General features: G+C 36.7%; 1 protein-coding gene across 4 annotated transcripts in view; it reads left to right on the top strand.

Moving 5' to 3' along the window:
• Positions 1-13,238, top strand: part of TAF1B (TATA-box binding protein associated factor, RNA polymerase I subunit B) — a 54,688-nt gene that overhangs the window by 35,669 nt on the left and 5,781 nt on the right. For all 4 annotated transcript variants that reach the window (XM_075145069.1, XM_075145067.1, XM_075145068.1 and 1 more), the window contains 6 exons: positions 3,636-3,783; positions 5,913-6,090; positions 6,392-6,438; positions 9,228-9,318; positions 9,774-9,844; positions 11,904-12,129. In XM_075145069.1, coding sequence (XP_075001170.1) covers positions 3,636-3,783; positions 5,913-6,090; positions 6,392-6,438; positions 9,228-9,318; positions 9,774-9,844; positions 11,904-12,129 — 761 coding nt within the window. The remainder of the gene's footprint in view (positions 1-3,635; positions 3,784-5,912; positions 6,091-6,391; positions 6,439-9,227; positions 9,319-9,773; positions 9,845-11,903; positions 12,130-13,238) is intronic.

Below are 13,238 nucleotides of genomic sequence, written 5' to 3'. Positions count from 1 at the left end.
ACTTGTTTGCTCTTCAAAAAAAAAAAAAAAAAAGCAAGCATCAGTTGTCATTGCAAAGCAAAGAGTGTTTTCTAGCCATTTTGAAAAAGAACCGAATTCAAAAGCTTTGAAACAAAAGTCGGTGTTGGGCTTGAGGAGGAAGGGATGATTCACTAGTACCTAGGATAGGAAAGCTGTCTCCTTAGCCTGATGCAGTGAGAGAAGCTCAGATATAAGGTGATACAGGTGCCTACCTTGAGCCCTCCACTTAAGAGCTATATTCCTTAAAGTACCTCTGTGTTAAATTAGACTGTTCAGCTAACTTCACGTGTGATAGTTTAATGTTTGAGAATGGAAATGCTTCAAGTGACTGAATTCCCGTGTCTTAATTTATTTTCATCTGTGATATATTATTAAGAAGCTACTAATTCAACTGCTTTTCATTAAAGGGAAAAATGTATTTTCTTTATATCTAATTAGGAACAGTATTTATGTGATGCTTTTATTTGAATTATGTAGGACTTTAATTTTTCTCCAAATATGCTCAAGAGAAGTTGCATATGATTCAGGTTTTGTTCTAGATTGTTTTGGTATTCAATTTAGCACTGCTTTTTAAGAGGGATGGAAAGTACTGTGATCCTGGTCTTCTGTAGAAGTCTGGTAATGCATGTTTTTCTTGTTTCTCAGCATAGTCCCGTAGCAGTCTAAGCCAATTTTTAACACTATTTAGAAAATATAATGAACATGATACAACTTCCTAACTGTCACAGAGAGTTGCATGTGTAATAGTAAGTGACAGCAGAATTATTCATTTGCTTAAGCATGTGTTCATGCAGTTAAGCAAGTCTGAACTGCAGTCTGAGGGGAGATCATTTAAAAAAAGAAAAGGAAATGTTGGCAATCATTCAAAACAATAAAATTTGAGCATCGGCTACACAGCTTATATTAAAACAGATGAAACCAAATGATTGCATAAAAATGCATTATTTCAGTCTTACTGGTGGTGTAAACATGATTGCTCTGTTTTTAAAACAGAAGCCTGAATTCACTCGTTCAGGAAAGTTTTGAATCGGTGCACAAAGTGTAAACCCCTGCTAAATTCCTATTAAAGGAAAGTACCTTATGCACAAATTGACTTGATAAATATGAATACATGATAAAGTGCTCTACTGAATTAGAACCACCAACACAAGCAGAAGCAACATTGCTTTTTATATGTTTAAAATGGTAAAGTAGCCTGAACAACTGAAAATTATCACTTGAAGAGATAAATTCAATAATCATTTAAAATATAAAGAATTAAGAATGTTTAATAGAAGTTAAAGTATTAAGAAATGAAGGTCAGGTCTTACAGTCCGTATTTACACAAACTTCAGGTCCTGCTGAGTTCATTATGAATAAGCATGTCAAAATCTGTCAGTAAGTTATATTTTCCTCTAGCAGGAAGACCTCAGTAGAAATTGGGAGAACTTTCTTCATGCAGTCAATAGTTTTGAAGAGAGAGTTGCAGATTTATTTTCATGAATAAATATGCCAGTATGGAATTAGATTTTTTTTTTTTAATGAAATTATATTAAAGATTCTGTGAAAAGGTTCTAGAGAATGTGGGCCTGCTGCTGAATGGGAATGGGGACATGGTCACAAAGACCAAGGAGAAGGCTAAGGTGATGAATGCTTTTTTTGCCTCAGTCTTTGCTGATAAGATCGGCCTTCAGCAGTCCCAGGTCGTTGAAACCAGTGAGAAAGTCCAGGGGAAGGCAGACTTACCCTTGGTGGAGAAGGAGCAGGTTAGGAAATATTTAAACAAACTGGATGTACGGAGGTTCATGGGCCATGATGAGATGCAGCCACAAGTGCTGAGGTAGCTGGCTGGTGTCATTGCAAGGACACTGTCAATAATTTTTGAAAAGTTATGGTGACTGGGGGAGTTTCTTGAGGACTATAAGAAAGCAAACATTACCCCTGTCTTCAAGAGGGGCAGGAAGGAGGATCTGGGGAACAAAAGGCCTGTCAGCCTCATATTGATCATATTAATATTGATAAATATTATAAATATATACATCAATATGATAAACATGGAAGGTGATGGAGCAAATAAATGTGGAAACCATTTCCAAATATAGAAGACCAAGACGGTGACTAGGAGTACTCAGCATGGATTTGTGAAAGGGAAATCATCTGACCAACCTGATAACCTTCTATGATGAGTAGAAAGCTTGGTGGATGTTCTTTATCTTGACTTAAGTAAGGCTTTTGACACTGTCTTCCACAACATCCTCGCTGACAAACTGATGAAGTAAAGAACTAGTTAAGTGGACTGCAAGGTGGATTGAGAATCAAGCAAGTTCACAGATTATGTGAAACTGGGAGGAGTGGTTGATAGACCAGATGGGCATGCTGCCATTTAGAAGGACCTCGACAGGCTGGAGAAATGGGCTGACAGGAACCTCATGAGGTTCAACAAAGGGAAATGTCAAGTCCTCCACCTGGGGAGGAACAAATGCAGACACCCGCACATGCTGGGGGCCTACCGGCTGGAAACCAGCTTTTCAGAGAAGGTCCTGGGAGTCTTGGTGGTCAAGATGCTGTGAAGATGAATGTGAGCCAGCAAGGTGCCCTTGTGACAAAGACAAACATCATCCTGGGCTGCATTAGGCAGCGCATTGTCAGCAGGTCAAGGGAGGTGATCCTTCCTCTCTACTCAGCACTGGTGAGACACATCTGGAGTGCTGGGTCCAGTTCTGGGCTCCCCAGTACAAGACATGGACATACTGGAGTGATTCCAGTAAAGGGCCATGAAGATGATGAAGGGAGCGGAGCATCTGACAAACGAGGAGAGGCTGAGAGAGCTGGGACTGTTCAGCCTGGAGATGGAGAAGAGAAGACAGAGAACACTCGGGGGTGGGGGGGTAAGATGTGTGTATGAATACCTGACAAGAGGATGCAAAGGAGAACCACCAGATCTTCCTTAGTGGTATCCAGTGACAGGATAAACGGAAATGGACACAAATTGAAATACAAGAAATTCATTTAAGCATAAAGAAAAAAAAAAACCCAAACCTTTTTTCTTTTGTACGGTGAGGGTGGTGAAACACTGGAGCGGATTTCCCACAGAGCTTGTGGAGTTGCCATCTATGGAGATATTCAAAATCCGACTGGACATGGTCCTAGGCAACCTGCTCTGGCTGACCTGAGCAAGGGGCTTGGACCTGATGATCTCAAGCAGTGCCTGCCAACCCTCCTGTGTTCTGTGATCTCTTTGCTGTTTAGAGAGTTCATCCTCAATTGCACCCATTTGGGTTTTTTTGTTTGGTTTGTTGGGTTTTTTTTCAATGCTCTTTCAATTTTGGAACATCTGGAGACATACTGATCACTTCACAAAAAAGGTAGTGGGCTGATTGCAGGTCTGAAGCAACTTTTTATTTGTTTTTTTTTTTAAATATATTTAATGGGCTTTACAACTAGGACGTTTCACTTTTTTTCTGCAGTTTGGTTCCATTCTTGCATGTGTGTTTAGTCATACAGAGTGCTAAAAGAGTCTGTGTAAATAACTCTGTATTAAATAATACAGAATTTAAAATGGATAACTAATTTAAAATCAATAACAAATATGGTAATAGAGCAAATGTGTAACATCCTCTAACCCCATCTTTCAGTCATGGCCTGTATATGAAGAAGTATACAACAAAATGCTTGAGCTTGCAGCGTTTTTAGACCTGCCTCGTTTTCCAGATATTACAGACAGCTGCTTTCTTCATCCAGACATGTTGTGCATGAAGTACTTGATGGAAGCTAATTTACCTGGTAAATATTTTCCCAAACCCGAACTGATAAAATTTTTCTTTGGTTTATTAAACTCTAGCAAAAAAACTTGAATTACTACTTTAAAAGTGCCTACTCTTTTCCTTCTAATTTATACCCATTTAAGCTTGAACTGAAAAATAATTTCTATACAAAGCACCTTCATCAAACATTTAGAGGCTGTAGTATAGCCCCAGATATGCAGGGGCACTCTGGTGCTGGCTCTCTAAGGCTGAGTGGATGCTTCATTTCAAATCTTTCAGTATCCATGTGAACTAAGAGGCACTAGTTGAAGTCACTCAATTTATTAACTTCAGCTAAATGATTCATGAAGTTGGGACCTGATTGCTTAGCACTGGATTGTCATATACAATAGTGAATATTCTATAATATTGCATATTAGCATTAATTTTAGTATTAACAAGTGATGCTGTGTGACAAACTAGCTGCTGTCTCATTTGATTTCCGATTTAGTTTTGAAACCGTATATTGCATAAATATTGAATATTTCTGTTTATCCTAAAATTAAGTTTTGAATATTGAATTGCCAAAGAAAGACCAATAAGTCCTAGTATGTGAATTGTCTCTTGGGCTACCATACTTCCTATTAAATACCACTGACACTGAAGATGAGTTACACAGACAAATAGCCTGTGAATTAATTTTTTTTTTTCCCTCAAAGAATTCCAACAATTAATAGTTTGGGGGGTTTTATTGTCTTATTTTGCAGTTAGTTATGTTGAATAAAGCTACTCGGCTTTTCTGTGTACTCACAGTTGAACGAAGAGAAGACAAACAACAGATTTAGGGCTAAAATTCCAGAGTAGAAATTCTGATTTTGTAATTTTACACCAGTGTTGTGCTAGAGCCTATAGAGGATCACATTATGTTTCAGATTTTGAAGTATCAATTGAATCAAAGCAGCAGCTAGAAATTTGGCATTTTCAGATTTATTACAGAGAAATACAAAGCGAAGTACTCTTTGAAAATTACTGTAAAAGAAGAATATATTGTCCTTTACTTTTTCCTTGCAACTAAACTTTTTATCATGTAGAAGCATTGTTTTACAATTTGAAAAAGGACTACTGTTGTTATCTAACAACTCCTAAAAAATAAATTAAGCAATGAATTGGCAGTGCCTCTTAGGACATTATAATAATAATAATAATGAAAAGGCCATTTTAAGTCTCTGAAATAAAAGAAAATATACTGACAGTATTTATAAGAAAATTTGGTTTCCAGATTTTGTTTAACTTTTACTGTTATGTATGAGAGGATTAAAAATGAGTTCCTACTGAACTCTTCGTAAGCAGCAAGAAAGTATAAAGTATAGCCGGATTAAGGTTGTACTTAGTCATACATTGCTAACCTTTGTGGAATCTGATGGTGATGTAATCAACTCCTGCATTTCTTGCTGAACAGGAAAGGTGAGAAATTTGGGGGATTTGTATCTGTGAAAAATAAGCATAGAGTAATAAGAGACTGTATAGATATCATACTGCTGCTTTTGAAGCTGTAGTTGTATCTTTTTGACATAACCCGGCTTTATAGCGTAATGCCAGTTTTTAAACCTAGGCTGAGATTGTCTGTAGTTCAGCCGGGTTTTGTCGGGGTAGCAGCGAGTGTTGCCCTGCGATGCTGGGTTGCTCTTCATACCCAAGTGACTTCTTTAAAACTAGCCCCCGTTCCCCTTTGCAGTATTGAATCTGTCCTTGCATGGGTGTTTAGTCAACATGCAGGAGGAAAGTTTGTGATAAGTTTTTGGCTTTTGGTGTTTTTTGATACTATATTTATCTAGATTTAAGATAGGCTTTCCCACAACAACATGCAGGATGTTCTAACAACATCATTCGAGTAACATCAAAACATTATTAAAAATGTGATTTTTTTTTTTTTCCCCCTTCGTGTGAATATATAATAAATCATGACTGTTTTCCATGTAAGCACAGTGAAGGTTGCCTAATAGTTTTAAAAATATCCCAAAATACTTTTCAGCCTGAAAAAAATTGCTGTCTGATGGTCCTAAAAGACATAAGCATTGTTTTCCTCAAATGACCAACATATTTGCACTGTAAAAGTACTTCTAGCTTGTCTCAACATACTAATTTTATATTTTTATTTACATTAATCAGATGAATTGCATAATTGGACTTGTCGAGTGGTGAAAAAGATTTGTATTGGAGAAGCGGATTTCCTGACTCTTGTGCCTGGCAATAAGTCAACAAGAAACGTGAAATACGATGTTCTTGCTGCAGCAGTTATTGTAGTTGTGCTCAAATTATTGTTTTTATTAGATGATCACTATGAATGGTAAGTGTACAGGCAAATCTGCAGCAAAGCCCGAATTTCAAATAGTGCAAGTGATTGTCTTGGCTCATTCTTTCTTTGGTAATATTATATTTATAGTATTTGAATTTTGATTAAGTTCAGTAGCATAAAACATATACTGAAGGCATTTTAGATACTAAATATTACTTCTTTTTAAAAATCATCAGTTTGAATCTGAAACTTGGAATAAAATTATGGTGTAATTTTTGTCGGTTGTATTTGAACTTCATGTGAAAAGTGCAGTATTTGGATCTACAAAATAGCCTGATTTTTTTTTTTTCAGGTTACTTTCAGACTTTGCTGAAGAAAGAAATAAAAATAACAAAGAAGGTACATAAATATTCTAGTAGAAGCAGTCTTATGATTTTGTAAATGAAATAACTTTGTAATCAGGCTTAGAAAGACTTATTGATCATTAAAATGTGTTTTTCTCATTTATTGGTTTAGGGCAAATCTGTATTCAAAGAAAACAGTAGATCTTGTTCATGTAAAATCGTCTCAGTTTACCTGCATAATTCTTATTATACTGGATAGGGGAATTTGGTACACATTTCGTTAGGTACTTTCTGCTTCTCCTTGTGCATGTTTGCCTCTTGTTTTAGAATTTTATGCATGGTAGGTGAAGATGAATGGATATGCAGTAAAGAGGGAATGCACTTTGATCGTAAATAGCAGATACTTATTAGGGGCATCAAACCACGTTTATGATAAAATCCAAACTTGTTTAGTCTTGTTAAATAAAATGTCTTAGTGTGTAACATATTTCAGATGTAATCTGTTTTCTTAGTCCAAATAATCCTGAGAGAGTGTGGAAAAGCTAGCAGCAATTAAGATAGAGAAGATAATGGTGTGAACATGGTTCTTTGAGGGCAGAAAGACCAAATCGAAGATTAGAAATCTTCAGGAAGATGTTCCATGGCCTGATCCAGATCACAGTTGAAGATAAGATCAAAGATGTGTTACAGTGGTTTATCTTTTAAGCCTTCCATCCAGCTTTGGGGCCATTTTGACCCTTCTGTTACTTTTTTAAAATTAAGTCAATAATAAAATCGGTGTTAGCCATGCGTGAGCACAATTACTGCTGTATCTAGAGATAGTCATCACTGTTAACTAAAACCGGTAATTCTTATTTTCAAGTGGATACACAAACTTATTTTGGATCTTTTTTTTTCTTCCCTTTTCATTTCCCTTGAAAACTTGAAATACGTATAGTGACAAGAGTAGAAGTTGTGCAACTGCTTACAAGCTGAGGCTCAAAGCCATTAATGTCTTAATGGGGTTTCTCCCTTATTAACAAGTCTCAATGCCCTTGGGAATTAACAGCTCATTTTTTGCCCACTTTTTTTACTTTAAAATCTGCTGATGCAAGATGATCTATACGCTATATTACGTTGTCCCTATCCTTAAAATATTGGGGTGATGGTGAGCAGCTGCGCAGAGGAGCTGATGTGAGAATTTTTGTTAGAGCACTGACTACTGCCAGAGCTCAAAACTGCCTCTGGCATTTTCCCAAAGTTAGCATGCTGAAATGAATAATGGTTAATACTGAGTTTTAAAGATCCAATTTATGTTGACTCCATTCTCAATTTAACTATCCTTTCTCTAGTCTTTTTTTTTTTTTAATGGAAAAAATAGTATTTCAGCTCCTACAGTTTTTCAAGACAGACTGGAAGCTGTAGATAGTTGTAGTTACCTAGTGTGTTTGTGTGTGTATGTTCTATGAACTGCACACATACACAATACTGTTTATGTTCAAATAAAACGTGTCTGAGGTGTATACATGTATGTGTGTAGCACAGAGCTGTGTATTTTCCAGTTAGCTCAGCTATATGAACATCAGGCTAGCAGTACTGGCCAGGTAAATGGTTATTATAGTGTAGCATTATGTCTCTGACAATGGTTTTGCTTGTGACATATGATTAATAATTCATAGGAGGTTTAATAAAAATTTTTGCCCCCCTCCCCCCGACTGCCCTCCCAGCAATTTAGGAGTACTTACTTAAACCTCTGGGTTTAAGGAGTTCATAAAAGAAGTTGTATACACACCTTTGAATTTTAAGAACTACTGAAGGCTCTTTCTTCCCTTCATTTGTCTGTTGCTTTTTGACTCTCTCTATATTTCTAGCATCTAAAACATCCTGTGGCAGGATAACTTGAATAGCAAAAATGCAGATAATACAAAACGTATATAAGCTTGATTATAAGAACAGTATATTCACCTTCAAAACAGTTTAAACAGCTAGCTGGCAAACCTAAACATGATGCAAGCATCGCATGCAGTGCAGCTGGGGTGATGGGGAAATGCAAAGCCTGGTTAATTCACAATGCAGATAATCCACCCACGGGTAATGAGAGTTGACTATATTTTAAATATATAAATCTACACCATAGTTCTGTTTGGAATTCTTATACTTACTATACCCAGTTGTTCTACTTCAGTCCTGTGCCTCTTTGGAGCATCGATGATAAACGGGCTGCTAGAATGCCATATGACTTAAAGTTTTTGCATGTGCTGATACTTATTTGTTCACATATCTATAAGTGAAGTTCCTGTGCTCAAAAACATGGGAGGCTGATATGAAGTGAATACAATTATCTAGTCCATCTTTCCTGCCCTGTAACGTTTCATGGATAGTAGGATAGACAGTGGGGAGTTGATGAAACTATTTGAAATCTTACATCTGAGCTTGTTTAGATCTTATTTGTTTAAACCTAAGCTTGATGTATAGTTTCATTAATTCCTCGAAGTCAACTTTCAAACAGATGAAGGCCACTTCACACTGTGGAGATCTAGTTCATTTGGTGTGTGGGGGGGTAGTTTCTAGGCTTAACTTTCAGAAAGGAAGGAAAAGGGTTGAATTGTGCTAAATTTATGAAATCTATTCTAAGCTAAGGAGCTTCTTTGCACTTCTTACGACATACTGTTCTTTCACTGTATTTTTGCATTTCTCTTTCTTACAGAATTGTTAGATCAAGTATGTCTTCTGAAATCACATAGAATTCAGGATAGGTTTGCATACAGGTGGAAGACGCAGGGTCTAACTGCATGGAGACCACCTTCTGTGTATTACATGTTTCTTTGACCTCTTTCCAACTTAAAATGTGAATGTTTTATTCAGGTGGTTCGTATTTTGAGTTCAAAAAGTGGTACAAGGTTATAAAATGTTCCTTGGATGTGGAGCAAAAGAGATTGGATGAAGAAAGAGCCAAGTAAGAGGTTTTCAAGTACTTTATCTTTTTTAAGGTAGACAGTTTTACGTGAAATCCTGGCCCCCACAGAAATTAAAAAGGTTAGGAATTTGCTCCACATTTCTGTCCAGCAAGCTTGGGTGAATAGAGCGATTAAATCCCTATCTTAATTTTCTATTTACACTTACAATGTTTATCCAGCATATTAATTAAATGCCCACTTTCTGTGACAAGTAGCTTATCCAACTGAACAATTAACTGATTACAGTAAATCTAGGCTTACGTGCCTCAGTTGGCCTACTCTGAAAAAAGACTTCCTAGATGTGTTGGGGGGCAGCGGCTTTTAATAGCACTAACCTTAGGTTATTTTGATTTCATTTTAATAGCTCTAGCAGTATTTGTAAGAAATTACTATTCTTTTACTTGTTTGTTCCAGCTTTCTTTTTCCTAACTATTCTTATGTCTCTTAATGGTAGGTATCTGTGGAGATGTGAAAAGCCACTGTTTTATTCAGCCAAGAAGAAATCTAAAGTTCTTAAGAGAAGACGTGAGTAAACTTTGCCTCTTCCCAGCGATGCAGAAATCTGCTCCAACTTTTCCCATGATAGAAAATCTGCAGCACTGACTGTGATAACATTTACATCTTAAAATACTTTCTCTTCTTTCTTTCATCTCTGGGTACAGTTAATGTAGTACTATTTTACAACCTGTGGCTGGAATTCTTCAGACAGACATTTTCCTCATGCCTAACTGAAACAGCCTTTGCCAATCTTCCTAATGACCTACTGAGCCTCATCTCAGAATGAGTACTCTGTCCTCATCTTCACTGGTTTGTCAGCTCCTTTTACATAACTGTGATCTTCGTGAATTGTTGGTCTTCCATAGCTTTCCTGTCCCTTTTCTCGTTTACTTCCTCGTATCCTTTGGTATGGATATCCCAGTATATCCTTTGGTAGACCTTGCATGTCCCTCTTCTCTCCCACTCCTTCTTGCAGTCTTCTACAGAAAGTGAGGAAGGCTTGTCTGAACGTGACTTTATTTGAATAGCTAGCTGTATGTGGTCAGAATGCAGGTACATCTACTTTATTTTAGTAGCTTTAAAAGTACTTATAAGAAATTACTGGGTTTTACGTTGTCATAAAAGCAGACAAACAAAACAACAAAAACCCCACTTATCTGTGGAAATATGGAAAAACGGAATTTTATTCAACCAAATTAGATCTGAAGTTCTTTTTCTACATTTAATGGTATCTAGTAAGCAGCAGATATTTGGCAGTGTGGCAAGTGATATTTTTCCCTTTATATACTCTTCCAGTTTCTGGAAGTGACTGGTTCAGGGACTTCTAAACAAGTTGTATAATCCTGTTTGGTTTGTATAACTCATGTTGGATTTCTCTTGCAAGAATGCAATTGGGGTTTTTTGAATGTTCTTACTCTTCAAAATTCAGTAGGGGTGATCCTGCAGTCAAGTCATGTTCCATGGAAAACATGTTTAGGTTTATTTATTTCATCATTTGCTCAGATGCCCTTTAGTTCCTGCGTTTATAAGAAAAAGTGAATAATGATTCATTGTTCATTTCTGTGGCACTCTAGATTCCTCTTCTGGCTCTGCCTCTCTTTGAGCTAGAAGACGACCACTTAGATTGTAGAGCTTTACCACTGGCTGTTGCAAGCAGGAATATCGCATAATGCCATTGTAATGGGGCAAGATTCATCTTAAAACAAATTTAAAATAGTAGAAACAAAGAGTGCTCTAGAACACTTACGTGCCAGATACGGATTTTCAGAAACCTTTGGTTTTGATAGTAGATTTTAGTGTTCTCTTGAAAGATAAGTTTCCCAGTCCTTGGATTACTTTAGGATGTCTCTTCTGCTTTTTTTTCCAGTTTATGAATGAGTTTATTCAGATACAGGTCATAAAAAGAAGTTGAAGCTCCAACAACAGCGGTTTTTAACCTGCTTTTTATCCTAGGGAGACAAGGCTTAGGTGGTCATATTGTATGTGCTGATCTATCATCATCCCTTCTCGGCCTCAGTAACTTATGACATTCTTTCACTAGCAGTGGGGAAAGGAGGAGTGTTTTTTTTTGTTGTTTTTTTTCCCAGTTGAAATTTGCCCTATGAAAAGCTTAACCTTAAATCCATATGTGTATGAAACCAGGCTTCCTTAATTCTGATACACAGGAAACTGCTCAAAAAATCTTAACCAGTCTGAGTGATAGCATATGACCAGGTAAATGTAGCGAAAGGCATCCTGGCATTTCTATCAGAATGAAAATACCAGCAGTATCAAATGGATTTTACAGGTTTTACTTGGGGAATGATTTTGGAGCACCCCAGTATTAATATCATTAGGTATGAAAGACATGGCATTTTGAATTGTCTTTCAAAATCTTTCCCTAAAACATGTGACAGTTGAATTTTAAATGGAATGGGGGAGAGAACGTACAGACCTTCAAGGTTTCTCAGTATTCCACACAGAGGTTTAAAGAAAAAAGAAATTAAAAAAAAAAAGACACAAATACCCTATTTTCTTCCTGTATTAATCACCTCTAAACAGTATTCTAATACTTAATGCTTGGGGTTTTTTGTTTCTATTTGTACAGAAATGGTTGTGAACTTGCAAAATCAGTTCGGCAAGCTGTCTGGTTCAGCACGACCTGCTGAAAAGCCAAATCCTTCAAGTTTTCAGTTAAGTTGGTCTGAAGAAAACACAGATGGGAGTTGTTTTCACGGGCATAGCCTGAAGGGAATTTTGCAAGAAAAATGTGGTTTACTAACAGCCATGAACCCTGACTATTGGCTCTGTACAGTTAAACTATGTACTGAGAAGTAAGTATTCAAATTTTTGTTAAAAACATTTTGGAAAGTTCTCCTGAAAGTGAAGTGCCATATATATATTTTTACAAATGACAACTATGGGGTGTGTACACATATAGTTAAAATCATTTGTAGAAAGGGGTGTGTGCAGAATCGTTAGTCTTGGATTGGGAGTAGACAAATTGTAATATGAAGAGTGATCAAAGTGAGCTTTTGAGAAGAGAGGAGATGAGACAAAATCAACAACTAGAGTCACATGGCAAGAGTAGCAGCTAGATACAAATACTCACTTCACTTCCTTCTTCATAGTATTTTAGAAAAAGCTTGTGCCACAGCTCTCCAGAGAATGGGAAAACAGTTCTATTCCTCTCTCCCCTGGACCCCCAAAAAGCATAGCAACTTAATTTTTTAAATCACTGTCCTTCTTTTGTGGTGGCCTTAATCAAAATTGAAGTTAAAATTAGCAGTCGGAGTTCAAATAAGCAGGCAATTAATGCCTCCAGAACATATTTTTAAAAGAATAATTACGAATGAAAAGGACTCTCACTATTTCGTCTAACTATATCGGCAATCAACAGTTGTATTTTTTGCAAGCAGAAAAGTAAAAGAAGAAATTTCTTCTACTGGAAAAATAAAAGAAGAAATATGGGAAAAGAAAACATTTTGTGCTGTTAAGGAAGTTTAGTGTCTGTCTTTACTAGAGAACTGTTCCCAAATCCTGACTTTGCAAGTGAAAAGGAATTTTTTTTTCAATTAAGGGTATATCAAAACAGTCATGCTATTTGTTAAGTAAAATTATTTTCTTTAAAGGACCTAAGTAGCAAGGAGAATGATAGCCCAGCTAATCCAGCCTTGTACAAAGTTACAGAGATATTTCAGTATCTGTCTGGTTTGTGTCAAACTTCCCATTCTTCCTTTAGTATCTTCTCCTCGTGTCAAATTCTGCAAAAACTGATGAGTTTTCTATTTGGTGGGTGCTGGCAGAGAACCATGGCAAAAGCCCTGCTGAGGGAGCGTAAGAGTTCAGCAGTATTTACTCCAAGGACGGGATGCCATCCAGAGGCACCTGCTCAAGCTCGAGAAGTGGGCCCCTGTGAACGTCATGAGGTTTAAGAAGGCCA

The sequence above is a fragment of the Calonectris borealis genome, chromosome 3 (genome assembly GCF_964195595.1).
Source record: "Calonectris borealis chromosome 3, bCalBor7.hap1.2, whole genome shotgun sequence".
In the NCBI taxonomy this organism is placed as follows: Eukaryota; Metazoa; Chordata; class Aves; order Procellariiformes; family Procellariidae; genus Calonectris; species Calonectris borealis.
The sequence above is the reverse complement of the archived record's forward strand: the minus strand, read 5'-3'. Positions and strand labels throughout refer to the sequence as shown.